The 25,439-nt window shown below is 42.1% G+C and overlaps 1 protein-coding gene across 3 annotated transcripts in view; it reads left to right on the plus strand.

Annotated features, from left to right (window-relative positions):
- The first annotated feature begins 1,068 nt into the window (after positions 1–1,068).
- Positions 1,069–25,439, plus strand: part of SPDL1 (spindle apparatus coiled-coil protein 1) — a 58,043-nt gene continuing 33,672 nt past the window's right edge. For 2 of the 3 annotated variants that reach the window (XM_030572654.1, XM_030572651.1), the window contains exons 1-4: positions 1,069–1,212; positions 19,722–19,912; positions 21,720–21,896; positions 25,010–25,204. In XM_030572654.1, coding sequence (XP_030428514.1) covers positions 19,754–19,912; positions 21,720–21,896; positions 25,010–25,204 — 531 coding nt within the window. In that variant the 5' untranslated portion in view covers positions 1,069–1,212; positions 19,722–19,753. Of the gene's footprint in view, positions 1,213–11,455; positions 11,904–19,721; positions 19,913–21,719; positions 21,897–25,009; positions 25,205–25,439 lie in introns of those variants that run through there. The other variant, XM_030572653.1, reaches the window with a different exon arrangement.

Consider the following 25,439-nt stretch of genomic DNA (forward strand, 5'->3'; position numbering starts at 1 on the left):
TTTCCTTTAAAGAGCAGAAGGTGGTTCTATTAAGGGGGCAGTTTAGGGTGTTGGAGTGAGACTGCAGTGAATGAGAGACCCCTCTTGGGAAGACCCTGAGGCCAGGGGAAATACTCCAGCTAAGAAGGGCTGGGAGTAGCCTGTTATGACAGGAGGGACTCTGACCAGTATGCAGGTGTAGGGAAGACTTGTGTTTTGTTTAGAACTTAATAAGTGAGACCCTACGCAGGGCTGTTGTGATTGACTGGAAAAAAACGTATTGAGTTTGTTTGGGGATCTAAGAAGGGAAATTGAGGTGAGGGACTGCAGGCAGGGCTGCCATGAGACCACCAGGGTAGCTGTGATGGGGCCACATGGCTACAGTTACTTAAACACTTAGCCTACTTCCTGGTAAGTTTCAATGAAACTTGACCCACGACTCGTATCAGTTTCAAAACTAAAACTTTAGCAAGTTTACATAGTCGTGCAGTTTGGACCATGGGGCTACAGACTGCAGTGTGATGCTGTAAGTCTCCTGGTGAATGGATGCTGCAAGCATGAACAAGAGTTCCTAGTTGACATTCACACTGTCTTCTTCTATAATACGAAGTAAGAACTTCAGGACTGCGGTGTCCGTGCAGGGGGAATTATAGCGTGGCAGTTTGGTGCACGCTGCCATCCACACCCGTCTAGTCTGAACCATTTGCTGGGTTCAACATCGCATCTGAGTTTAAGCAGTACAAGAGCGCAGAAGAGGGAATAAAAGGGACAAAATATATATTTCATGGTAGCCACCTGGCGCAGTTTCAGGGAGGTGGGGGTGCTGTTGTGCACTCTGCACACTGCTCTCCTCTGGGCTGCAAGCAGGCGCTGGAGATTATACGCACAGTAAGCGGTCAGTGCACCGTGCTCCCCCAAGCTGCTCCACCTGAGACAGCCGCTTCGGTTAACGCTGGCTGCGCGGTGGCTGGCGGGCTCGCGTCAATTATGTGCGTCGCACATGCGCAGTGGGAAAACGCCGGCCGACCGCTATCTTCTACGCATGCCTACACGCACGTACATAGTGGGGGGGAAGGGGGTGTTGGTGGACGCATGCGCGTTGATGCGCTAAGAGGACTATGGGAGGGGTGGAGTTAGTTATCGCGAGTTTTGTGGGGTAAGCCTGGAACTGGAGCCGAATTTGAACTCGGAGAGCGGAGCCGGAGTCCCTGCCCCTGTCGCAGGCCGGGCCAGGTAAGCGGGGGAGTCCGGGGGAGGGAGCGCGCAGTGGCAGATGCTGGCGTTCCCCGCCCGGGGCCTGCCCGGTGCCGTCACTGCCACCAACGCGCTGCTGCGCTTCCCCGAGGGCTCGTGTCGGCGACCTCCGCTAGCTTCCCCGGGCTGGGGCGGGTTTGGGTTGTCCCCTTCCCCAGAGAGGCCGGAGCTGGGCACACGGAGCCCCCCTTCCCCGGGTGGGGGTCGGAGCTGACTGTCCTTTCTGTCGTTCTCCACGCTTCCCTCGGCAGAGGCTGATGTGTGGCAGTGGCTGAACCTGCTAGACTCTGCAGTAGACTGAGTTTTGTGTGTGTAGAATCGCAGACTACCAGGATTGAAAGGAACCTCAGGAGGTATCTAGTCCAACCCCCTGCTCAAAGCTGGATCAATTCCCAACTAAATCATCCCAGCCAGGGCTTTGTCAAGTCCAGCCTTAAAAATCTCTATGGATGGAGATTCTACCACCATGGGCAGCAGGTTTGTATAATTTTTGGTGGTGTCCAAGTGAATCTGTCCCATAGGACAGACTGGGGCAACTGCCCTGGGTCCTGGTTGGGGGCCCCAGTGCTTCAGAGGGATATGGAGTCCAGGGTGGCCTCGGGGATTAATAGGGTGCCTGGCGCCGACAGCAGCAAGCAACCCTACTCCATCCCACCTCTTCCCACGTCACTCCCACTCCACCTCTTCCACAAAGCCCCTGCCCCTGAGCAATGCTGGGAGCTGATGAGGTGGAGCGGAGTGGGCTGGGGCCACGTCACTCACTGATGCCAGTGCCAGGCCCCTGTTAACTCCCCAGGCTGCCCTGGACCCTGTGACCCCCCTGAAGCACAAGGCAAGGGTAGGCACCACCATATTGTGCGACCAACATTTGACAGTGACGGACATTGAGGGTGGGAGGTATTGTCATTCAACCCATAAAATAGCACATGCTTTGCCATGCTCAAAAAAACCTCAGTAACCTAGCTAATAACAATAACAATAATAATAATAATAATAAAAAATTCGACGCATGTAATTAATGGAAAGTGTGTATACTGTATATGTGATGAGAAATGAAAATGAGCTTGCTTCGGGATATTTACAAGGCACTTATATCATTTAAACACATTTGATAACTTGAGTAATGATAATATTTCTTACAAATCACATAAAGAGGGAATGCATGGTCCCCTTTCCTCACCTAATTGCAAAAGCACAGAGTTTATTGCTGGCTGCCCAAGGGCTACAGAAAACCCTATGGGCAAAACATATGGAAAGAAGAGGATCAGTTTATACAGAGGGCTGAAGGGGACTCCCATAGTACATTAATTAACACTTAATAAATACATTAAAAGTAGATACATTACAGAGATAAGAACCTGTCATGACAGACTTTACTTCATGAGAAGCTCCAGAGGGAGTAATGGTAGGGGCAATCCTAGGGAGACCAAAGGGGCTGGTTGAGGGAGCAGACAGAGAACAAGAGTAGAGGTAGAGTCACTGCAGGGTTGATCCAGTCTTCTGCCTCTCCCAGTGGGTGGAAACACCGATCACTATAGGAGGAAACTATAGAGTGGAATGCCCAGAAGAATGAATAACTTGAGGACAATTTCCTGAAGAGACCCTTACCCTTGCAGAGCTTTTCTAGCTCCGACATTTACATTTCTACTCAGGGTGGTTTGGCCCACAGAAATAAAAATCTGCACATCTTCCATGTGTTTTTGGACCAATGGAAAAAACCAGGTACAACTCAAGTGACTTTTAAAATTGCCTATGAAACCAAGTTAACAAAATAAATGAGCTTATGAACAACCAGAAAATATACTTCTCAAGTGAAAAAACTATAAATGGACTTCTTTGCAAAGAAATGGTAAGTTTTCATACAGGAAAAGCCACAAACTGTCTGGAAAGGAAGAGTAGATTGAATTACTTGCCTCAGTGAAATTAAATATCCAGAGAATTGGTGTGCCTGTGGCTTCCCCTCCCCATACTGTGGAGGCACAGCCAGGCAGGTCTGCATCTGCAAGCAAGTGCCCTGCCTCAGGTGCAGCTCCCATTGGCCATGCTGGCCAATAGACTGGGAGCCTCCTGGCCAATGGGCTAGGGAGGGGGGGTTGTCTGACACAAAGGGGGGGCTCTCTGGAGAGGGGTGATGGGGACAGGAGCTGTTGGTCTCTTGGGGGGCAGAGGGTTGTGTGGGTCTCTGTGGGGTGGGGGGAAGTGATGGATGGAGCCAGCTGCAGCCCGGGTCTGCTCTGCGGCGTGGGGGTGGGGGTGTGTTGCTATAGCCCCCTCAGAAAGCCCCCTCTGTACTGTGTATTTTATGCCAACCCCGGGGTGCCCATCGCTGCTCCTTTCCCCCGCATCCGTCTCCATCTTTCTGTCTCCACACCTCCCCGACTGTGTCTGTGTGTCTCCGAGAGTGGCAGACTCCTTGGGGGGGAGAGTGTCTGCCTGCAGCTCTCTCTCCTTCCCTGCTGTGGAGGCGTGACCAGGCAGCTCTGGCACCGCTCCTTGCAGCTTCCATTGGTCAGGATTCTCGGCCAATGGGCTGAGAGCCGGGTCAGCGCTGGGGCCTCTCCACAGCACGCATGGACTCTGGGGCTGAGGGGAGCTGCCCCTGAGGTGAGAATGCCCCACAGCATGGGCTCTCCCACCCCCCAAAGCATGGTGGAGCTGGGCCCACTTTCATGAATATTGGTGGAGCATGGGCACCACGGGCCCATTTAACTCACCGCCAATGTCCACCACCTTCCTAGGTGACCCATTCCAGTGCATCACCACCTTCCTAGTGAAATAGTTTCTTAATATCTAACCTAGACCTCCTCCACTGCAACTTGAGATCATTGCTTCTTGTTCTGTCATCTGCCACCACTGACAACAGCCAGTGTAACCAATGACTATCCTAGAAGAACATTCAGGTTGCAAAGTCGAGCCCTCAGAAGTCAGGGAATGACAGAATTCACGTGTCAATTGCAACTCTAATTCAGCTCCCTTGTGCATATTTATTATTACACAGTTTTAGGTGCCCACATAAATTTTATAAGAGAGACCCTGGTCTTATTCAGTGCATGGGATGAGAAGTGTTCCCTGAATGAATTATCTTGGTTGTTCGATGTGTGACCTTATTTACTGCATATTTGCAATTGTTACTATGACTGCTCAGTGCTACTGAAGTCAGACCTTTGGGTCTTAAGTTGGGTACCCAGAAAATGAACACACAATTAGTGACCATCTGTGAAAAGTTTGGTTTAAGTGATTGCCTAGCAACCAGGGCTTTGGAGCAGAGCCCGGAGCTGGAGTGCAGAGCAGTGGAGCTGCACGTTTTTGCCCGGAGCTGGAGCACAGAAAAATCTAGACTGCTCCAGTTTTTTTTCCGTTTTCAATCCAAAATGAATGATATTTAGCAAAAAAGTCCTAAAGGTGCCAAAAAGTTTCAGATTGTATAGCAATTGATGTTAACATCTACTTTACCACTTTACGTAATATGTCAGTTATTCTCACTTCGCCCAAAATCAAGACTTAATCTACAGATAGAAAATTACAAAGTGTTTTGGAGATATGTTTTATTAAAGAATCAGATAATTATCAGACATCTGGCAACACTGTAGACTGTTCCCATCCCTGTGCTAAGGTTAGGCGAGTACATACTCGCGTACATTAGTTAGATCAGTATGTGTTGATACTACTTTTGTGAGGGTTGATCAATGAAACACGCTGAGTGTTGCGATTACGGAAGAGTGTGATATCTTAAATGTTGTGTCTTGTATCACAAACAGGTATATTGGGGAAAAAATGTTTGTTTATTGATATTGTCAGGGTTCCTTCCCCACTCTGAACTCTAGGGTACAGATGTGAGGACCCGCATGAAAGCCCTCTAAGCTTATTTCTACCAGCTTAGGTTAAAACCTGGTACACTGCTACCACCAAGTGATCTAACAAGAAACAGGGAAAGGACCGCTTTGAGTTCTCTTCCCCCAAAATATCCCCCCAAGCTCTTACACCCCCTTTCCTGGAGAGGCTTGAGAATAATATCCTAACCAACTTGTTACAAAATGATCAAAGACCCAACCCCTGGGTCTTTGGACAGTGGAAAAATCAGGCAGGTTCTTAAAAGAAGGATTTTATTAAAAAAAAAAATATAAAAATCATTTCTGTAAGATCAGGGTGGAAAATAACTTTACAGGGTAATTGGATTCAAAGAGCCCAGAGGAACCCCCTCTAGCCTTAGTTTCAAAGTTACAACAAAACAGGGATAAACCTCCCTCTAGCAAAGGGAACATTGACAAGTTGAGAAAACTAAGATAACCTAATAGGCCTTGCCTGGCTGTTACTTACAAGTTTGAAATATGAGAGACTTGTTCAGAAAGATTTGGAGAACATGGATTGATGTCCGGTCCCTCTTAGTCCAGCCAAGCACCACCAAAACTAAAAAGCACAAACAACCCACTCCCCCCAAGATTTGAAAGTATCTTGTCCCCTTTTTGGTCCTTTGGGTCAGCTGTCAGCTTGGGCTTCTTAACCCTTTACGGGTAAAAGGACTTTGGTGCCTCTGGCCAGGAGGGATTTTATAGTATTGTATACTAGAGGGTTCTTACCCTTCCCTTTATAGTTATGACACATATCACGAGATATTAACCACTTAAGCTCATTTCTCACACGGACTTCTGTTACCGGAACATTTGTTCATTTGCACATGTTTCCGTATCACTCTGGCAGACTTATTTTATGTCATCTGTTCAACGGTCTTTTGGTAGCGTTGTTTGTCATTTTAAATTTACTGAAAAAGTAGTGTGCAGCAGGCATATAAATATACAGTAAACATTTTTTGCATAAATTAAGAGTGATTTTTGTGATATATCCAGAGTGATTGGAAAATGTCCAACGCAACTTTGGGGGTGAATCCTAAGGTCATTTTAAGAAAAAAACATTTCTGTGAACACGTCCTAAAATTCTTCCTAAGGAAGCTGCAGTCCCTTCAAGGAGGTGATGAAAAGTTAATTTCTGATTAAAGTGTTTTTGAGATATTAATATAAAGTAATGAAATTATGTCTGTCTTAGCGTTAGTATGTGCTACCATATTAGATTATCCAAAATTATTTAAACCATAGGTATCCTGAACTGGCAGTTGATCATTTTTATTTCATATTTCAAGAAAGGCTTGTCGTCGACTGCCCTGGCTACGAGTGGTAATGTTATGTTCCATAATAAGTTTATAATTTTTGGTGGTTATTTATTTAAAACGTATGGTTTGAAAGTTGAAAAATAAGTAATAAGTAAAATTGTATTATTCTAAACATCTAAGCAGATTACAATTTTTAAACAGTTTTTTCAGAAACTGTTAATTATACAAAATAAATTGAGTACCGTTTTAATGCATGTTTTCGCATCATATTCCAGGGTCGTATCTGTTAAATAGTTGAAGATTTAAAAATATTAAATAAAATTGGCCCAGTCCCCCCCAGTTCATGATGCCTGTAGTATAAATAATATTATTTGAAGGATGTTGTATGATAGAACGTTGGAAATAAACTTTAATGGGAAAGAACCTGTTATTTAAATCTGCTATCTTGTATAATCTATTCAGGCTGATGAAGCAAAAACATGTTTCCAAAAATTTGCTCTCTTTACTATTTGTGCTTGCAATTTGAATCCGCTTTCCCATTAAAATTTATTTTCAACCTTGTAATGTATAGCCTCATTACTTCCCAACAACGAATGTTGTAGAACAGCGATAGCACATACTAACGCTATGGCACATATCAAATGTCATTGATATATCTATATTAAAGCGTTTTTGAGATTAATTAAAAACTTGGAAAATATTTCTAATATTTTTACTGCAAAATTTCATAAAAACTAACTTGCAATTTATAAATAAAAATGTATATTAATTATGTTTATTAATACTTCATTAAAACTGCCAGAAACATGTTACATATTAAAATATACTTTCATAATAATTTTGTGTAAAAAGAAAATGTAATCATTTTTGTTCAGAAAATCCAAAATAAATTTGAAGTACCTTAAGTGGTTAAGATATCACAAACAGGTATGGTGTAAAAAAAAATGTAATGCTTTTGTTCATTCCTTTTCGAAGATCATAAGAAACATTTGGGTGCGGTAACAGCACAAGAAGATTTGGCCATGGCTTCAACAAAAAAATCAAATCTGCCCCCCCACGATTGATAGCTGATTTATGGGAAAGAATCTCAATGACGTCTTTACTTTTGAATTTGAAAAGCAAAGAAGAAATCGTCAACGTGCAAGGTGAAAAAGGAAGTGAATGGCGAGCTCAAACCATGTAGCTTCAGGACAAATGAAGCAAGTGCCATGAAAAGTTTCAGCCTTTGGTGGCATGTAAAACATAACCATCCTGAAAATTATGCAGCTTTGGTTAGAAAAAAGGACCAGGAAGATGAGGCAAAACAGAAAGATGATGCGGCTAAATGACATTTATCTGGCTCTTTGAAAACTCCTGGAGAAAAGGTCTTCATCTGAAAAGAAACCCAAAATTGAGCAAACAAAACTTGATTCATATTTGAAGTCCTCCAAGGTTACAGTCACCATGGATGCCAATACTTTCTGTGAAGGGCTGATGGAAATGGTTTGCTTGAGTTCAGCACTGCTCACTACCTTCAGGCTAAAGAACAAAAGATTCCAAAAAATTGTAGGTGAAATGGGTCGGCAGCTTGGCGTTTTAACAGGGCATGGTGCAGTTTGACATTTAGTTATCAGCACAGCTGAGCCTGGTTGTAAAGAGCTCAAGACAGCTTTGGAGCAAAAATTGTGCTACCTGAAAATGGATGCGGTAACCCATGGAACAGAAATTTCCTTGAAATCAATGCTCAGTACTATGAAGAAGGAGAAGATAAAGCTGTGGTAAAAACCTTGGACATAATTGACACTGAAGGACAACAAATTCATTGTATGTGAAAAATCAAGTAAAAGCTATTTTAGAAAAATTTGGGATCTGTGAAATGCAAGTGCTGAGCATCTGCATTGACAATGCAGCAAACATGACGTGCGGGGGAGGGATAGCTCAGTGATTTGAGCATTGGCCTGCTAAACCCAGGGTTGTGAGTTCAATCCTAGAGGAGGCTACTTAGGGATCTGGGGCAAAATCAATACTTGGTCCTGCTAGTGAAGGCAGGGGGCTGGACTCAATGACCTTTCGAGGTCCCTTCCAGTTCTAGGAGATAGGATATCTCCATTAATTAATTAATTTTTATTTATGATGTGTGCTGTCAAAAATTTCAGTGAGGACAATGAAACCATTTCTACCTCCTGTCCATGTCTCTGTTTTCAGAACTGAAGCTGTTTTGCCTGCTGAAGAAACTAAAGGAATGGATGAAATCGAACTCAACGTGGATGCTTCTGTGCAATGGGTTAATGACCTAGCCTTATACTTCCAACATAGCTTCATGAGGATGAGTCAGAAGTCCAACGGATGAGGTGTGGCATTGCCAACTGAAGAGTGTGAATCTGGGATGGACTGAACAAAGAACTTGTGGAATAATTTCTGGCAAAAATTGGTCAAGTTGTTGTCAAAGTATGAGCCCCAAGTATTTAAAGTGTTTGCTTGATCTGCATGGGGTAAATCAATCATTGGATACTGTGACTTGCTGGGGTTCAACATTTGCGATGATTGATCGGCTTTTCGTTTCACAATCTTACTGTGAACAAGTGGCTGCTGCTGGAACAAGAGAACTCAAGTTAACAAAAGCTGAATGGGATGAAGTGAAGAACTTGTGAGACCTCTTGGCAAACCCAAACCAAACAAACATCAACAACGTGAAGATTCATTGTTTAATGAAAGAATGGCGAAAACTGTCAAAATTCTTGCAAGAAAATGTACAAATTGCAGAAGGAATTCTATCCTCCATGCAGAAGCATGAAGAGAAGCTTTTTAACATATTCATTTCCTTGCTGGAGTTTGTTGACCCACGGTATCGGATTCTTCTTACCTCAAGGGAAATACCAAAGGCAAAGGAAGGGCTTCTTGATATTACGCGACGACTCAAAAACAAAATCTATTGCTACATTTGAACTCGGCGAAAGAGGTTGAAGAAAATGAAACACAACAAAAGGAGTCATCAACAATCGAATTTGCGGTTTTGGAAAGTTCACATCCTTCAGAAACAAGAGGCTGTTCTCAAACTTCTGTCTCCACTCTGAACTTGTTCGAGGTCCATCCCTGAGACATCTTCAGCTATCATAGGGAAATGGAGATAATTCAAGCACCAATTCTTCAGAAGATGACTTCTTCGAAAAGGAATTGGATAATCAAGAAAGACACCAATGAGTTTCAGAGATTCATAATTGTAATGAAGCATTACTTGAGAGAAACTTTCAGGAAGATTGTGAGGCGATGGAGTATATTGGATTTTCATGGCAGTGGCAAAAGGTGCATCCCTAACACATGGGTCACCCCCTTCCTAAGTTCAATTCCCTATTCCAAACCATGGTGAGAGAGTTTTCCAAAGAAAAGATCCAAAGAAATTTTTTTAACATGTAAAAAGTTGTTTTCATTAGCCTTGTTCTCAGAAATGCTTGAATTATTTTGATTAAAGCGTTCAATAGAAAAGGGGGAGGGGGAACAGCCTGAGGTAGATACATAAAGTGGAAAAGTTCAGCCTGAAGAGTTAAAGTTTGTAAAGTTATAAGCAATTGAAAACAGGATCTTATTGTGGGGAGTGTTAAGCAAATATAGTAATAGGTGGTGCTACCAGCTCTGTGTAGAATATCCCCTTCCTTAACCTTGCGCGCTCTCCACTCCCCCAGCCCCTCTTTCCTCCCACAGTGCAAATGTAGACCGGTGCAGGTGTTTCTCCATGTGGCTGACACTTGCTTTGAGAGAGGTTAAATGTTGGGTAACTTCTGCAGTGGTTCTCAACCAGGGATATGCGTACCCATGGGGGGGTATGGAGGCAGGAGTTCTCAACCTTTTTCTTTATGAGGCCTCCCCAAAATGCTATAAAAAATCCTTTGCCCACCTGTGCCTATAAAAGCCAGGGCTGTCGTTAAGGGGGTAGCAAGCAGGGCAATTGCCTGGGGCCCCACAGAACTAAGTGGCTCAGGCTTCAGCTTCAGCTCCAGGTGGAGGGGCTCAAGGGCCCCAGGCTTCAGCCCTGCAAGGCTTCGGCTTTCTGGGCCCCAGTGAGTCTAATGCCAGCCTTGCTTAAAATCCTGCTTGTAGCCCCCTGGGGGGCCCCGGACCCTGTTTGAGAACTGCTGTTCTAGGGGAGTACATCAACTCATCTAGATATTTGCCTAGTTTTACAACAGGCTACATAAAAAGCATTAGCAAAATCAGTACAAATTAAAATGTCATACAGACAGTGACTTGTTTATACTGCTCTGTATACTGCTATATGCTGAAATGTAAGTACAATATTTCTATTCCAATTAGAAAAATTAATTCATGAGACAGTAAGCACTCTTTCAATAATAGTATGCTGTGACACCCTTGTGTTTTGTCTGATTTTGTAAGCAAGTAGTTTTTAAGGGAGGTGAAACTTGGGGTAATCTTTCATTGTTTTCAAAGAAGTGTTACTTCAGATAAGTAAGTTTGCCAAGCTTTGTGTAGTTTCTAAGAGCCTGTGAATGGGCTTGGGCTTCAGATTTCTTTCCACAGAGCTCGAGAAAGCCAGTGAAGCATGGGGAGGTGAAGGGGTGGTGGGAGAGAGCACAATGTGATGTCATACAGAGTCAGTTTTTGGTCTAAATATGAGTTCAGCCCTTGTAGCTGTGAAAACAGATGCCCTGCTCCCTTCCAGAAACCGCGGATAGAACTCCTGCAACTCAGCTGCTGATCAGAGCTCTGCCAAGTAGCTGCTAAATGAAATTAAGAAGAACCTGGTTGCTTTTGTTACTCTGAACCTTTTGGCTTGTATCTATTTGCTAACTATAAAAGTATTTTAACATGACCTTGAGTAGTTTAGTTAACCTGATGGGTTAAATATGACTTAGTTTAGACAGCGACCTTAATGTGTAACATTTTGTCAGCAGATCATGGGTAAAAAGCTCCTGGAACTATCGATGCCAGCTTAAGTGATAAACATGCAGGTCATTGCCTATGCTGTTCTAACCCTCCAAGTAGCAGCAAAATGTCACAATTCTGCCTCTTCCCAGCAGTGAATGTTATTGCAACTGAGCTTTTCATGAAGATGTTGCCCTGAAATATTTTAGAATCTGCTCTTCCCTCCCTCTTAATTTTCTTTGGGGTCTACTGGGTTTTGTTTGCTGGTTATCCTTTAAGAGCCTCAGAGAGAGGGAGTTAAGGAAGGGGAAGTGTATAGGAATCGGGTTGAAATTTGCAGATTGTTTGTGTCAGGAGTAAAGCAGAGCCCGGGATGTAGCTTCCTGTTGTTGTTGTTTTTTTTTTTTGTTTGTTTTTTTAAATTGACTTGGGCTGGTTACAGAGAATCTCTGTCCCTTGGCAGCCTTGTGTGGTTTTCCTGTCCCTGTACTAGCTGACAGCTGCCTCAAATGGGATTTGAATGGGATTTGCATTTCCATGGGGTCTCAATCTGATCTGCATTTTCAAAAGGCAGCAACAGACTTGAAAGAAGTGTGGAGAATAGTCTGATATAACCAGCCTCAGCTATGGGCAGAAACTTTGTTCGTATAAGTTAAATAAAAGTTGTACATTGAGGATAAAATCCGAAAAGTTTAATGGACTCGTCAAGGTGAGTTGGAAATGTTTTCTCAAAAATTTCTAGAAAACAGACTTTTTGATTAAAGCAGGGTAAGAATGTATTTCTGGGGTAACTTCAAATTGACTTTATATTGTCTTCTTTTTCTTTATAAATTCACACTACAAGCTGTTAGTCATAGTTCAGTTACTAACATTGAACAAGAATTGGGAAAAATGATCCTATGCATGAGTATGAAATGTGGTCTGTTACTGGCACAATATCAGTGCTGCTTATCACTAGAGACCACCTATATTCCTAATTAGTCCTAGTAGCCTTCTTTTATGAGCCATGAAGAATCTACGGTTTAAACTTTCAGGGGAATATAATCTAAAAATCTTACGTTTTAGAGTCCTCCTTGTCTGTGGCCAGATGTAGAGGTTATAAATGCCAAATTTGGTGGCAAAACACATGTTGAGATGATATGCTGATCATAAAGGAAAAGATAAGGAGTCCTGGATTCTGTTTCCTAATTCTGCCCACACTCACTGTGGTAATCAAATTTCTCTACCTCAATTTTTGTGCTCTAAAATGGTATTTATTTCAAAGGGGGATCTGTGGCTTAAGTAGGTACTTATATGAAGGAGAAAAAAAGGCAAGAAGAAAGGGATGTAGTAAAATGGAAAGGCACCTAATTTCAAGGAAACATTTTTTAATACAAAACTTGTAGAACTTGCTGCCACCAGATTGAGACCAGCATCTTGGTAGAATGCAAAAGGAATAACATTTATCAACAGCAATGCCATCAGTTAAATTAGGTGTTTTAAAAATAATTGTTTAGAGCAGTGGTTCTCAGCCAGGGGTATGTGTACCCGTGGAGTATGCAGAGGTCTTCTAGGGCAGAGGTGGGCAAACTGTGGCCCGCGGGCCACATCCGGCCCATGGGACCGTCCTGCCTGGCCCTTGAGCTCCCAGCCGGGGAGACTAGTCCCTTCCCTGCTGTCCCTCCTACCTCGCAGCTGTACCGCTGTGTGGGCAGCGCTCTGGGTGGTGGGGTTGCATGCTCCTGACGAGCAGCACAGCAACGTGTCTGGGTCTGGCCAGGTGCCGTGGCTGCCAGAAATGCTGCCCTGAGTGGCATAGTAAAGGAGGTTGGATAAGGTGTGGAGGGTTCTGGGGGGCAGTCAGGGGACAGGGAGCAGGGGGTGGTTGGATGGGGTGGAGGTTCTGGGGGGCAGTCACAGGATGGAGGACCGGGAGAGGGGTGGATAAGCGTAGGAGTCCTGGGGCTGGGGAGGCTGTCGGGGGCAGGGGTGTGGATAGGGGATGGGGAGTGGGGGAGGGAGGTTGGATAGGAGTGGGATCCTGGGGGGGTCTGTCAAGGGGCGGGGGTGTGGATAGGGGTCAGAGCAGTCAGGGGGCTGGAGCAGGGGGGTCAGATGGGGGGGCAGTTAGGGGTGGGAGTCCTGGGAGGGGGCAGTTTGGGAACAAGGAGCAGGGGGGGTGGTTGGATGGGTGGGGGGTTCTGAGGCGGGTGAGAAGTGACAGGGGTTGGATGGGGATGGGGGCCAGGCTTTTTGAGGAGGCACAGCCTTCCTTACCTGGCTCTCCATACAATTTTGCAACCCCAGTGTGGCCCTTGGGCCAGAAAGTTTGTCCAGCCCTGTTGTAGGGGGGACGCAACTCATCTAGATATTTGCCTAGTTTTACAACAAGCTACATAAAAAGCACTAGTGAAGTCAGTACAAACTAAAATTTCGTACAGACGACTTGTTTATTCTGCTCTACATACTAATGCTGAAATGTAAATACAATATTTTTATTCTGTTGATTTATTTTATAATTATATGGTACAAATGAGAAAGTAAGCAATTTTTCAGTAATGGTATGCTGTGACACTTGTAGTTTTTATGTCTGTTTTTTATAAGCAAGTAGTATTTCAGGAGTCTGATTTGTCTTGCGTACCATCAACTCACTTAAAGGGATACAGTAGGTCCAGAAAGGTTGAGAGCCACTAGTTTAGAGGGACAAAAACCTCAGCAGAAACTGGCTTATGGTCTGAGGACACTGATACAGGCGTTAGGAAGAAACTTGGGCTATATACAGATAGGTTATTCCATAACAGTCAACTGAAATTTTTCACAATGCCTATACAAAGCTTTGGTACTGAGCACTCTAAAGAACAGGATACTGGACTACATAAGCCCAGTGATCAGAGTTTGCAATTGCTGTATTTCCAGGTGTTTGTGGAGAGGGCCTAACAGTGGCTGGTGTATAGTTCAGGAAAGTAGTGAGGGGTTTGCTTGGGAGCCAAATTTTGATATGGCTGGTGGTGTGTGGTGTTTTGTGTGTGTGTGTGTGTAGCGGTGAGGAGCAGCTGTAAGTCTCAATTAGGGTTTTAATGTCTTATTACAAAATGGTCTGACGGCCAGAATACTTGTGTTTTTTATGGTACAAGATGTATAAAAACAAATGGCTTTTCATTTGTAAGCTTAAGTCAACTGTTAGTAGTTAATTCTTGGTATGTCAACCTGTGATGCTCTTCCAAATGATTATGCTGTACTTAATCTGTTAACCATTTAGCCATATGTTTCTCTTATCAGGTTAGCCTATGTTTTCAAAAGCAATTAAGAATAAGCCTCAGACTCAGTAGATAAGTAGACTAAATACATGAACTCTTTTAGAAATAATTCCAATTTGTTCTCATTGACTCTGCTCCAACTGTTCATACCACTCCACCATACCATCAATGTTTATACAGTATTTAGCAACACCAAGTAGAGTAAAGTAGACGCAGTACCTGATACCACATATGCACGTAAATAACTTCAATAGAAACAGTGGCACTACTTGCATGCATAAGTGTTGGTAGAATTAGGATCTAGGATTAAGCTTTTGTCTCAGATTGTTAGTTTAATCTTCAACACTGACAAGTCTGTAGTTTTTCAATTCTTTATATTGTTGCTTGAAGCCACTTAAAGTCTTGAATAACCTGTCTGAAACGTTTTAGTTACAAAATGAACTGTGCCCAAAAGGCATTAATTTGGACAGTTTTTTCAGGAATGAACCATTGATGGTGATCTCTCTATTTTAAACATATTGGGCTAGATAAGTACCTCTACAGGGTATTTAAATACCCTATGATTTGAATAAATCTGAATTGAATGCCAAAATAGTAAAGAAGCAAAAAACTAGTGTGGGGAAGAGCAAAGGCATACTGAAATATCTGTGACGGATGTCTTCATATGTAGTTGAACTCTGTCTCTTGGGGACTCTCTAGATTGCTGTGAGGGAACCAGCTGCTAGATCCCATGTGTTTTAAGCTTCTAGAGGCTGAACAGAGTCCACGTGTAGACCTTATCTTGAGATCCCTGGCCATACTTTCAGGATGCAGGTCTTCTGTCTAGCACCCATTCTTGACAGTTGAGACCCAAGATCTAACTGCCTAGTCCCTGCTTACTCTCCCCTCCCCAACAGCTTAAACACACTTTCTTTCAGAACTCTAGTCATGAGGTCGTTCTGAGTCCACAAATAAACTCTTCAAGGACAAGTGATAACACAACTTATACACAGACTTTGCACAAGTTTCCTAGCCATTGTTGGTCTTTATTTAACTGCACAAGAACTTTGGTGGTCTATACAAAACGAAACTCCACACACATTTCCCTGCCTCAGTTTCCTCATCACTCCTGATTTTTCTTTGGGCTAGGGTCAGTTTTCTAATGTTGTCCAGTGCCCTCCTGCAGTACATTACTTGTCCTTCTAACCATGGAGCCTCTCATCTGCTTCCTCCTCCGTCAGCTTGCTTTGACGTTTATTGATCCTGAAGCTAAACTGGATCCACTGTTGTGGGGTTTTTTTGTTTTGTTTTTTTTTCCAAAGCCAAACCTCTTCTATTCCTCTCCTTCCCAGAACTCCCTATGGTTCTGAGTCTTCTCCGGCTGTGTTTCTAGCAGGGATGGGTTCCTGGCTGTATGCTGTCGAACATTTTGTATCAATAACCTGAAGAAAAAAGTAATCACAGATAGTTTCTGTGTCACCTGTAAACTAGGAGTGTGATAAATTGTGCTGTATCAGTGACCAGTCCCCTTTGCTGTTAGGATCTCTTGGTAAGCTTGGTGCAAACCAACAATATGTGTTTTAATATGGCTAAAGAGAAATGTTCACATCCAAAAACAAAGATATTCTATAGTCACAGAATGGGGAACTATCCTGGGAAGCTATGACTGAAAAAAGATTTGCAGGTTATGATCAGCTGAACATTAACTCCCAGTACAATGCTGTGGCAAAAAGGCCTAATGTGATCCTTGAAGATATAAAGAGGAGAATCTCAAATTAGGAGTGGGGAGATGACTTTACCTTTGTATTTGGCACCGGTGACACCACTGCTGGAATAAAATATCCAGTTCTGGCATCCACAGTTCAAGGAGGATGTTGATAAATTGGACAGGGAGAAGAACCATGCGAATACTGAAAAAATTAGAAAACATTACTTTAAATATAGTGACACTCAAGGAGCTCAGTCTGTTTTGCTTAACAAAGAGAAGGTTAAAGGGGTGACCTGGTCAATCTGTAAATACCTAGGTGAGGGACAGATATTTAATAATGAGCTCTCCAGTCTAGCAGACAAAGGTATAGAAGTAGAAGCTTGAGAAATTCAAACTGGAAATATGTATAAAATTATAAGTAATCAGCAGTAGGAGCAACTTACCCAAGGTCGTGGTGTTCTCTCCATCTCTGGTAACTTTTTTTTTAAAATCATGATTGGACCTTTTTCTAAAAGATTTTCCTGTTTGTACTAGAGTTATTACAGGGAAGTTCTAGGGCCTGTGTTGTAACAGAGATCATACTAAATGGTCACCATGGTTGTTCCCTCTGATCTTGAAATCTATGAAAACCCACCTAGTGGTTTATTTATTCCCTTGCTCCCCCTTCCCCCCCGCCCCCCCAAATGCTAGCATCAGCACCTTGGGGTCTTTGTTCTGTATTTGAATATTATTTCAACTCCAGACACCAGCACCATATTGAGGGGTTGGGGAAAACTTGTTCTCCCAATTTCTCAAGTAATATCTTCAGTCCTTGTGTCTCTCTAATTCAGACTCTCTTCCTGGTGTGTGGGAAGAGGGCCAAGACTATAACAGGGTTAAAAAAAGAACTAAATAATTCATGAAGGATAGGGCATCAATGGCTATTAGACACGATTAGCAGAGACTGTGTCCTTAACCTCTGTTTGCCAGAAGCTGGGAATGGGTGATGGGATGGATCACTTGATGATTACCTGTTCTACTTATTCCTTTTGGGAACCAGGCATTGGCCACTGTCGGAAGACAGGATACTGGGCTAAATGGACTTTTGGTCTGCCTCTTTCTAGAAAACTTCTGCCTATAGCATCTAATCTGCTAAATGCAGAAATTTTTAGTTGATGTTCTATGGCCTGTATTAGGTCAGATGAAGTTATCATAATGGTCCCTTCTGGCCTTAAAATATGATTGTGGAATTTTAATATTTCATTATCATCTAAAGTTAGAACAGTTTGATCCCAGGCTGAGTTTATGCGACTAAGTTAATATTCATTTATAGAAATCATAATTGAGAGATAATTATGCAACCTTATTGTGCCATTTTAGTTAGTTTTCAGAGGAGAAACACTTCTAACATAAAATGCCCTGAAACTAGCAGTTAATCTGGCAGCAGTGCCGTTCTCAAGACTATTTCTTGCCCTGTCTGTTATGACTTTGGTCTCTACACTAACTGGATGATATGCACAGTAGGAAACACTGTAAATAGACTAAATGTGAAATTTGGCATGTTTTACAGTATCTCATTGACAGCATTACTTGGCTCTTAGTTTGTATGCCTTTCTCTTCTATCTACAAAACAAAGCCACTGAATAATAGACATAAGTATTAACCCAGATACTCTTCTCTGGCCTTCACAGACAATATTTGCTCTGAGTTGTGAGGTGTTCACTCAAACCAATCTGCTTGTGGAAAAAAATGAAATAAACTCGAAGATTGAGTTTCTTTAGTTGGACTTTGACATTCATACTGTAATTTGTTTAACAGAATATTAGAAAAGGCTTGCACTTCCGTGCTTAACTAAAACTATAATATTCAAAATGTAAACTTGCCACTAGGCACATGTTTGTCACTAACATGTCAGAAAAATTAAATGTAATAAAAGCATGGCAAAAGTTGATGCTAGAAAACTGATTTAAGGTAATGGACTCATGGAATGGGAACTGAATATGTACAGAGTAATTTTTTTAGTTTGACTTAGAAAACTTTTGCTGTAGTTATCTGAATTTATTATGCAGATGAAAGTTCAACACCTCCAAAGGTTAGGGGGGTTGGGTTTGTACCATGCCAGTACAAGATGAACCATGGTTATAACTAGGACGGTCAAACAATTAAAAATAATTAATTAATTGTGAGATTAAAATAATTGCAAGATTAAAAATAGCATATCATTTATTTAAATATTTTTGGATGTTTGTTTTCAAATATATTGATTTCAGTTAAACACAGAATATGAAGTGTACAGTGCTCCCTTTATATTTTTATTAAATATTTGCACTGTAAAAAGAATAGTATTTTTCAATTCACCTCATACAAGTACTGTAATGCAGTCTCTTTATTGTGAAAGTGCAATTTACATATATAGAATTTTTCTTTTTACATAACTGCACTCAAACACAAAACAATGGAAAACTTTAGAGCCTACAAATCCACTCAGTACTACTTTGCTAAGATTGTTTACATTTACGGGAGATAATGCCTGCTTCTTATTTACAACATCTCCTGCAAACGAGAACAGGCATTCGCGTGGCACGGTTGTAGCTGGCGTTGCCAGGTATGCTAAACATTTGTATGTCCCTTCATGCTTCAGTCACCATTTCAGAGGATGTGCTTCCTTGCTGTTGGGTTCTGCTTGATAACAATCCAAAGCAGTGCGGCTGATGAAAGGTGATTTTCTTTTTTGATGGATTGGGTTCTATAGTTTCCAAATTGGAGTGTTGATCTTTTAAGACTTCTGACAGTATGTTCCACACCTCATACCTCTCAGATTTTGAAAGGCACTTCAGGTTCTTAACGCTACAGGACTCAACCCAAGGTTTCTTTAGAAATCTCACATTGGTACCTTCTTTGTGTTTTGTCAAATCTGCAGTGGAAGTGTTCTTAAATCGAATGTGTGCTGGATCGTCATCCAAGACTACCATAACATAAAATATATGGTGCAATGTGGGTAAAACAACAGAGAAGAGGCCTATAGTTGTCCCCTAAGGAGTTCAGTTACAACTTTAATAAACACATAATTTTTTAATGAGTGTCATCAGCAATGTAATTGTGGAATCTTCATTTGTTGGTTGAAGACTAGAAAATAGTTTGTATTTATATCCAAGATGGAAGAACCAGCATTAGCAAACTTGTCTGCTTAAAAATTGTCTGATCTCTTACCAGAATCTTTTTTAATAATTGGCTGCTTCTGAACAGCAATAAGCTGCAAAACCTGCTTGCTATTCCCAGTTCATGTTGGCAGCACAACTTCTGCACCTAAAGATTTGGCTTTTTTTTTAATCCCCTTCAACTGATTAAATAGTTTGCCAGCTTTTAAGTAGCACTTGCAGAGTATTGTTGCTGCATTTTATTTTACTTGAGGCTGGCTGTCCCAGTGTTACAAAGTGGAAATGTTTGTCTTGGTTTTTACTTTCTTAAATGAGCAGTATCAGTTCTTAATTTTATTCTTCAAAAGGCACGACACCAAGACAATACATCATACTTCCATGTTGAAAAGGAATTTTAGACAGAAACTAGGTTTTTATATTGAGCTTTGTTTTTATGTTGACTCTAAATTTGTTCATCTTATGTGCAGACTTCCAAAAGAAGGTGGAGGGAGAAAATAAAATGGAGACAGAGGCAGTTTCTAATCTTCGTCGCCAACTGAAGGAAGCAGAAGATGAGCGGAGAAAGGCAGCACAATATGGCTTGCATATACTGGAGCAACAAAATGAGATGCAGAATCAGTTAGATCAACTACGGAGTGAATTGAGCACCAAAACTGAGGTGAACTTTCATGTTGGATTTGGCAGAATATTTTTATTTTTTGTAATTTCAATATCATTTTTAACACTTGTTTATGATTTTAAACTACTTTCATGTTTACAGTTGCGGGACATTAAGCAGGGGATGGTTAGGGCAGCTCTGAAAGTGGGATAGGGCTCCCAGTGTGGCAGACAAACCCAAGACACTTGGGCACAAGGTGTTGGGGGGGTCAGGGGGACACTGTGGACCTGGCTTGGTAGGGTTGTGAGGAGGCGGAGGACAAGCCCCTGGATGTTTGGGGAGGCCACCTTGCTGCTGAACACTTTGTGCCTGGGGTCAGTCCTGCACTTCTGGCTGGTGCGTGAGCAAGCACGGCTGTTTCAGCAGGGCTGTGGAGTGCTTCCTCTGCAGCTGCTGAGCTAATGGCACTGGATCCCTGCAGGCACAAGTTGTGGGGAAGGCTGCAGTCCTGGCGGAGAGGAGCAGAGGACTCCAGCTCTCCCAGCCGGTGAGAGAGTTGGCTGTGACAGCAGGGCTGCAGAGGGCTTCTTGCACTGCTTCAGGGCTGTTGATACCTAATTTCTGCAGGTGTAGAGAAGACTGTGGACTGTGAGGAAGAGGATGATCCCCTGGCCACAGGGGAGGTCACCCTGCTGTCCACAGGCAGGCACTACTTAGCAGTGGGGTGGCCTCCCCACCTGTCAGGCACTATTCTTTTCTTGTGACCCTGGCTGGGGTCTATGGCAGGGCAGAGCAGGACTGCAGTGATTCCTGCACCTTGTGCCTGCAGGAATCCAGCATCAGCAACCCTGGAGCTGTGAAGGGAGCCCTCTGCAGTTCCACTGTTACAGATTTGCTCCTTCACTCACGTAACAGCAGGGCTTGCAGAGAGTTCTCTGCTGCCACGATCCCTGTAGGTGGAAGGTTGTGGGGGCGGGGGGAGAGGTGGTGCTTGTGCCATCTGTTACTGATAGATAATTTTGTGGGTTTTAGTTAGTTGAAATTGACCTTTTCTGATCTCTCTAGATTTCAATCAAATTGTACCAAGTTTTACTCATCTATTCTATGGTGTTTTTGCCATTCTGCCTCATTAGAGTCCATTGATTTAGGCTTTTATACAGTCCTCTCCTTGCAATATCTTTTTCCAAATTTCCGGCTGAGTGAAAGCATAAAATGTAGGAAACCCAAGCTTTCCTTTATAGTTAGCTAGGACACTATTTTGGAAGTCTTGTAATAAACCACTGAGATGGTTCTTTGAACTGGAAGCTGGAATGATAAATGGGACTTGTATCTATTTTATCATATGTCTGCCTGATATTCAGATCAAGTTGTTCAACAGTGAGTAAACATTTGAATAATTCATTTCCTCCTTAATAGCCAAAACATGACACGTAAGCTAATATTTTAAAAATGACTGTTAAATACTAACACGTTAAAGTACTTCATGTTGTGGTCATGCTCCTCAACATTAGTTGGATGGTGATGTCACAAGATGGTTCATGACTGACATGCCCAAATTCTAACACAAACTTAAGTACATGGGACTACAGGGGTGGAGGACTCTGCAGTCTGCCTGGAGTATTAGAGCAACTGGGAACTACAAAATAAATTACAAAAATGCCATGTGGATTGCTGTTTCCTGTAAGACAGATTTGAAAATCTTCATGATGCAATTGTTGACTTTTGAAAAAGACAGGTCAGCTGGAGTTAAAAGTCCTAGTAATTAGTTGATCTTGAATCTCGAATATAAATGCATTAAAATAAACTGATGCCTGAGGAGTCACTTAAAAAGATACAAAGACTTATCAATACCACATTTATTTTTCAGAATTTTGAACAAGACAGGTATTCACTTCAGAGAGAAGTTGAGCTCAAGAATAGAATGTTGGAAAGCTTGAGCTTTGAATGCGATGCTCTTAAGCAGCAACAAAATATGCAGCTGGACAAACAGCGAGAACAACTTGAACGAATCCATGGACAAGAAATGAGTCAACTTAAAGACAAGGTTTGGGGTGCAATGAACTGCTAAAAGGTTGCTGACATGCATATAAAGGAATATTTGCAAAATTTGGAAGAATACTTACCGTATATACTTGTTCATAAGCCAAATATTTTTGGTAAAAAAGTGACCCATCAAAGAGTGGGGTTCGCCTTATAAAGGTTCAGCTTATAAATGGATCTACACCAAAATCTAATGATTTTAAACTCTATGGAATCATTGAATCGAATATCTAATACATTGTTGTTTTGTTTACCTGGAATGTCTGGAGCCTCTCAGCTTCCTGTAGCTGTAATTCGCTGTTCCCAGCCAATGGAAGCTGTGGGAAGCAGTGCAACACTTCCCACAGCTTCCATTGGCTGGGAACGGCGAACTGCGGCCACAGGGAGTTGAGGGACTCCATCCTGCAGACGTTCCAGGTAAACAAAACGTCCCGCCAGCCACTTACCCTGACAGGCTGGGAGCCAAAGTTTGCCGACCCATTTATTGATGTCAATACTACAGCCTTTTAAAAATGCAAAGATTTTGTTTAGATTGACTTGAAATGGACTTCATAAGTCTTGAGCCAATATGAAAATATAACGTGCAGAGTCAATGGAGTCTCTAATAAAATTGAAATAGCCTGTTATCCCTACAGACATGCCAATCTACAGAGTTGCTTTGAAATAAACAAAGAACAATAATAATTTGACAGTGATAAAGCAGTTAACATTCCTATATAAAGTCCTACAAAATCTATAACTACAATAATACTAATAATACTATTTTCATACTAGTATTTAAAATGAACAATGGTTAAATCAAAAGAAAAAGGTCTTATAATGCAGCATTCAAACTTAGTTGTTGAATATGCAGAAGCAAACAATAATTGCGCTGCTGCTCGTGAATTCTGTATCAATGAGAGGCAAGTAAGAGAATGGCGAAAAAATAAAACTCTAAAAGACATGCCAAGAAGCAAGAAAAAATGTCCAATGAGGTGCTCTTCATTTCCTGAGCTAGAGAAAGATCTCAGTAATAGGGTTGTTGAATGTCGACAAAATGGGTACATTGTCACTAGAATTGGAATTTGAGTGCTCTGCAAATGTTGAAAGACCACAAATACAAGTCCAATAATGCCGTCAATGTTTGTCGCATCAGCGGGTGGGTGTACTTGCTTCATGAACCGTCATGGTCTCTGTCTTCGTCAGCAAACAAAGATAGTGCAAAAGCTGTCTAGAGAACTGGAAGAAAAGATTGAATCTTTCCAAAGATTTTTTTAAAAAATATCGAAAGGAATATGCATTTGAACTGTCACATAGGAAATATGGACAAAACACCAATGACATTTGAACTCCCAAGCAACAGAATGGTAACCGGTGTTGGTGAAAAAACAGTTTTAATTAAAACCACTGGCCATGGAAAAAATCCTTTTTACAGCGGTTTTATCAGGTTTGGCAAATGGATTAAAGCTCCCTCCTGTTTGTTTTTTAAAAGAAAAACATTGCCTAAAAACATGAAATTTCCTGCTGGTGTCATCGTACGTGCACACGAAAAGGGATGGATGAAAGTGGGACTACTGAATGCCTGGAAAAAGTGTGGAATAAGAGACTGGGAGCACTTTTCAAGAAATCTGCTATGCTCGTTTGGGACATGTTCAGGGCATACAAGACGGATGAGGTGAAAAATGTGGCCAAGAATATGAAAACTACTTTGGCTGTAATACCTGGAGGCTTAACTTCAGTTCTACAACCACTTGATGTCTGCCTGAACAAACGCTTTAAAGACAGGCTGTGCAAAATGTGGTCTGAATGGATGTGCTCAGGCATGGCGAAGTTGACAAAAGGCGGGAATCTTATGAAGCCCGAAATCAGTCTGGTCGCCTAGGGGATCAAGGACGGGTGGATGTCCATTCCCTCGGAAATGGTACTCCCATTGCTGGGAATGGCAAACCGTGGACACTGGGTGCTGAGGTGCTCTGTGCCTGCGGATGCTCCAAGTACACAAAACGTCCCCACCCACCAGCGGCTTTCCCTGATGGTCTGGGAACCAAAGTTTGCGAACCCCTGCAATATAGGGTAGGTTTATGAAAGGGTCATACAGTTTTTTTGCTATTTTTACCTAACCATCTTGGGAAGTTGGCTTATAAACGAACGGGATAATGAACGAGTATATACGGTAACTTATTTCTTGAAGTACTAACTGCAGTATCATCCCCAACAAATCAAATGAATGGTTCAGGCATGAAGCTAGTTTTTATCCCTTGTACTTGGTATCTATATTGAAAATTCCAGAATTTAGTTAGCCGTCAATCCTTCTGACCACTTACTTATTTTTAATCAAACTTTCCAGTACCGTAATAGTTAGTACTTAATAAAACAGTATTGGAGACAAAAGGCTGCTTATGGTAGAATTTCAGAGGAAGGAAAATATCAGCAATATTTAAATGAATATTGCTGATTCTCTACAAGCTAAGTATGTTTGTTCTGCAGTTTACTCAAGCCAGCTATTCGTTGACAATATGGAATTTAGGTAGAACGTAAGGTAGAATGTTGTCACAAAACAATGTAGTTGGCTTCATGGTAGCCTGTTACAAAACCAGTATATTATGCCCTAGCAGAGGGTCCTGTGTGTTGATTCAGCAGACCTCGATGTTACTCATACAGCCCACGTGCTTGGGTTCGGTGGTGAGGGCCAGGTTTATTGTTGACAAAGTGCAGTCCTAATGCCTTGGCTTAATGGTTACAGGTACACCAAGAGATGTATGCCTGATTGAGGCAGCATAGCAGCTTAATGTAATACTGTCCCCTAGGCCAGTACAAGATGTCCTTCCTATGACTTCTCTTTTGATACAAACAAGTATTACACTCCAGATGTTGTTAGTTACCACCTTTATTCTTGTATCTGGTATATTGAGAGGTCAGTGTGTTCCTGTACCATTTCTTAGGAATGTGTTCATGTAGTTACCCGAGAATGCTGTGTATCTCTGTACCATTCTCTTAGGTCAGGAATAGCTGATACCCAGTATTACTATTTTAGTAAGGCCTACCCTAATTCACAGCCTTCGATTCATTCTGTTAATAGTGCTGGGGCTCCGGCAATGCTTACAATATCAATGTTTGCTTAACTACTGTGTTTTTAAGTTGGAGAAACTGAAAGCAGACCTAGATGAAACCCGACTAAGTGAGAAACAACTAAAGCACAAAGTGGAACATCAAAAGGCAGTCATTAATGCTAAATCGGAAGAATTGCACATAATGTCTGAACGTGTACATGAAACCATGTCTTCGGAAGTGCTAAATCTCCAGATTGAACTAACGGAACTTGAAAGTGTGAAGGTATGTGACTAATATTTTATCAGTATAAGTTCATGGTATGAACATTCTGTTTAAAGACAAATGTCTACCTCTAGTCTCTTCCTATACTAACACAGTTTTAGGTCATGTACAGTACTTTGCATCTTGTGAATAAACTGGAATGCTAATATTCCAAAATATTCCAAAAGCTAGTAATGATGGCTGGGGAAAAACTTTTTACCTTGGTATGATTGGCGCTGGTGGTGAGAGCCTTCTT

The sequence above is a fragment of the Gopherus evgoodei genome, chromosome 8 (assembly GCF_007399415.2).
Source record: "Gopherus evgoodei ecotype Sinaloan lineage chromosome 8, rGopEvg1_v1.p, whole genome shotgun sequence".
Taxonomy (NCBI): domain Eukaryota; kingdom Metazoa; phylum Chordata; order Testudines; family Testudinidae; genus Gopherus; species Gopherus evgoodei.